This window comes from Musca vetustissima, unplaced genomic scaffold (genome assembly GCF_032173495.1).
Source record: "Musca vetustissima isolate MV318-11 ecotype Yass unplaced genomic scaffold, APGP_CSIRO_Mvet_v1 utg50633, whole genome shotgun sequence".
Classification (NCBI taxonomy): Eukaryota; Metazoa; Arthropoda; class Insecta; order Diptera; family Muscidae; genus Musca; species Musca vetustissima.
Window position 1 is genome coordinate 1 of NW_026883817.1, and position 2,034 is coordinate 2,034.

The 2,034-nt window shown below is 35.6% G+C and overlaps 2 protein-coding genes across 2 annotated transcripts; one reads left to right on the forward strand and one right to left on the reverse strand.

Moving 5' to 3' along the window:
* Positions 1 to 5: 5 nt before the first annotated feature.
* Positions 6 to 360, forward strand: LOC133330817 (probable small nuclear ribonucleoprotein Sm D2; the record flags this gene model as incomplete). The annotated part of the gene is made up of 1 exon (XM_061539223.1): positions 6 to 360. A coding segment is annotated over one exon (354 nt), but the record flags the coding sequence as incomplete, so codon positions are not given.
* A 201-nt stretch (positions 361 to 561) lies between these two features.
* LOC133330818 (protein D3-like) lies at positions 562 to 1,225 on the reverse strand. The gene is made up of 2 exons (XM_061539224.1): positions 1,112 to 1,225; positions 562 to 1,041 (listed from the first exon to the last, which is right to left on the reverse strand). The coding sequence occupies exons 1-2, from the start codon at positions 1,223 to 1,225 to the stop codon at positions 562 to 564; spliced, it is 594 nt and encodes a 197-aa protein (XP_061395208.1).
* Between the last annotated feature and the right edge of the window lie 809 nt (positions 1,226 to 2,034).

The window sequence follows — 2,034 nt, forward strand, 5'->3', positions numbered from 1 at the left end:
GGGCTCTTGTTAAACCCAAATCAGAATTGACACCCGAGGAATTGGCACGCCAGGAAGAGGAAGAATTCAATACCGGACCATTGTCGGTGCTGACCCAATCGGTTAAGAACAACACTCAAGTGTTGATTAATTGCCGTAACAACAAAAAGCTATTGGGTCGTGTTAAGGCCTTTGATCGTCACTGCAACATGGTATTGGAGAATGTCAAAGAAATGTGGACAGAAATACCACGTACTGGCAAGGGCAAAAAGAAGGTGAAACCCGTCAACAAGGATCGTTTCATATCGAAAATGTTCTTGAGAGGAGATTCCGTAATTTTAGTACTAAGAAATCCATTGGCAACGGCTGGTGGCAAGTGAGAAGTGTGGAGGACGAGAGTTTATCTATTTTAAGTAACATCATCTATATGAAATAAGTAACAAAACTCAAGGAAAACAACTACATTTTCTATGTAATGCAAAAAATTTAAATAATTTTATAATAAAATTCTTTTCTTATTTAAATATAGTACATAATTCGTGATATTTTTAAAAACGTATATGAATAAGAAGAAGAGGACCGTTACTGGCCAGACAATTGCTTGTGTAATATGGGCACATATTCATCCCATTGGGCCTGATAGAAATTACCAGCAATTGGTGCACCTAAATTGTATTTCTCAGCAAATTTGGCTGCCTTGAATTTGGGACGATCTTGGCGAGAATTATTACCCACACGAGCTTCATCAAATTCCAATTTTCCCGATTGTTTATACAAAAGAAATACATAACGATGTAAACCGGTACCCTTTGGTGGTCCCGAACCAATGTAGGCAGCCAACACCTCTCCTTGATCAATGTGATTACCGGGTATATTAACAACCAACCAATGACGGAATTCTCGGAATTTTGGATCAGTGCGACTGGGTGCATCTGGATCGGTCATGATAAGGGTATAGTATACATCATCTTCGGCATCCCATTCCACTGTGGGTTGATTCTTCACTTGTGTTGGTGTCAATTCGTTGCCTTTGTCTGCCTTCAAACCATTGTCATAGGATACCTATTATATAAAAGTTTAAATAATGAATTCAATTTCGTGTCTCTAGCTCAAATGCAATTAAAACAATTACCTTTAGAAAATGATGTGGAGCCTCATCGATAACATCGGGAATTATTTCATTATCTTTAAACACGGTCTCAACTTCATGATTTGCTGCAACCAAATTATTAATGGCAACAAACATCACTAGCCCACAGAACAGAACAACCTTCTCGAATGCCATTTGTAGTGTTAATGATTTGTCTGGTGAATACAAAATTTTGTTTTATGGTTGTAGTTTCTCCAATTGGAAATGCTTCACCTAATCAAAACAATTAAAAACCGGTTTCCATAAACTTGTGATTGAAGAGAGAGCTTTTTTCTTGTGTTATCAAAAGGCAGGTTCAAAAATCATATTTACACTGTTTCCATGCAACAAAGGAAAAGTAAAGAGTGGTTTTTGTTGTGACTAAGAATAGATAGCTAATTACTTAAACGTCAGTGAACAAAGAAAGGTAAATTTCCTAGAATATAACATTTACTTAGCATTGGGAAATGTATGAGTTTTTGCAAATCAAGTATTTCGTAGGTGTGATATATATTATATTATCACAATGTCCTATACCATTGTAGATGGTTTTTTATGTGATTGTGTGTTTGGTTAAATTTTTCGTATCGGAAATAAAAACTTTAAACCTGAAGTATTTATTTGTAGAAGAACAATCACCCTTATGACGGTAGGGGTAGACGTGTTGAAAATTTGGCATTGTATTTATACGACAAATCGGTATTATGAAAATCGTTACAATACGACAAATTTGTCGTGAAGGATTTTGGTCCTTCTTTAGGAAAATTATAATCAAAATTTAGGGAAAGCATTTGCATTATCTTTATGGAAAGTTTATACATAAGAGTTTTCGTTCATGGCATTGGAGATGTATAGTACAGTACCTTTGGAGTGACATTCACAAGATGCTATAAAGTCATGCCACAAAATAATTAGGAGCAACCTGA

Excerpts from the sequence above, each read along its gene's own strand:
- LOC133330818 (XM_061539224.1), bottom strand. The coding sequence starts at position 1,225 with ATGTTTGTTGCCATTAATAATTTGGTTGCAGCAAATCATGAAGTTGAG. Across the intron at positions 1,042-1,111 it reads CTCCACATCATTTTCTAAAG|GTATCCTATGACAATGGTTT; the intron begins GTAATTGTTTTA and ends TTTATATAATAG.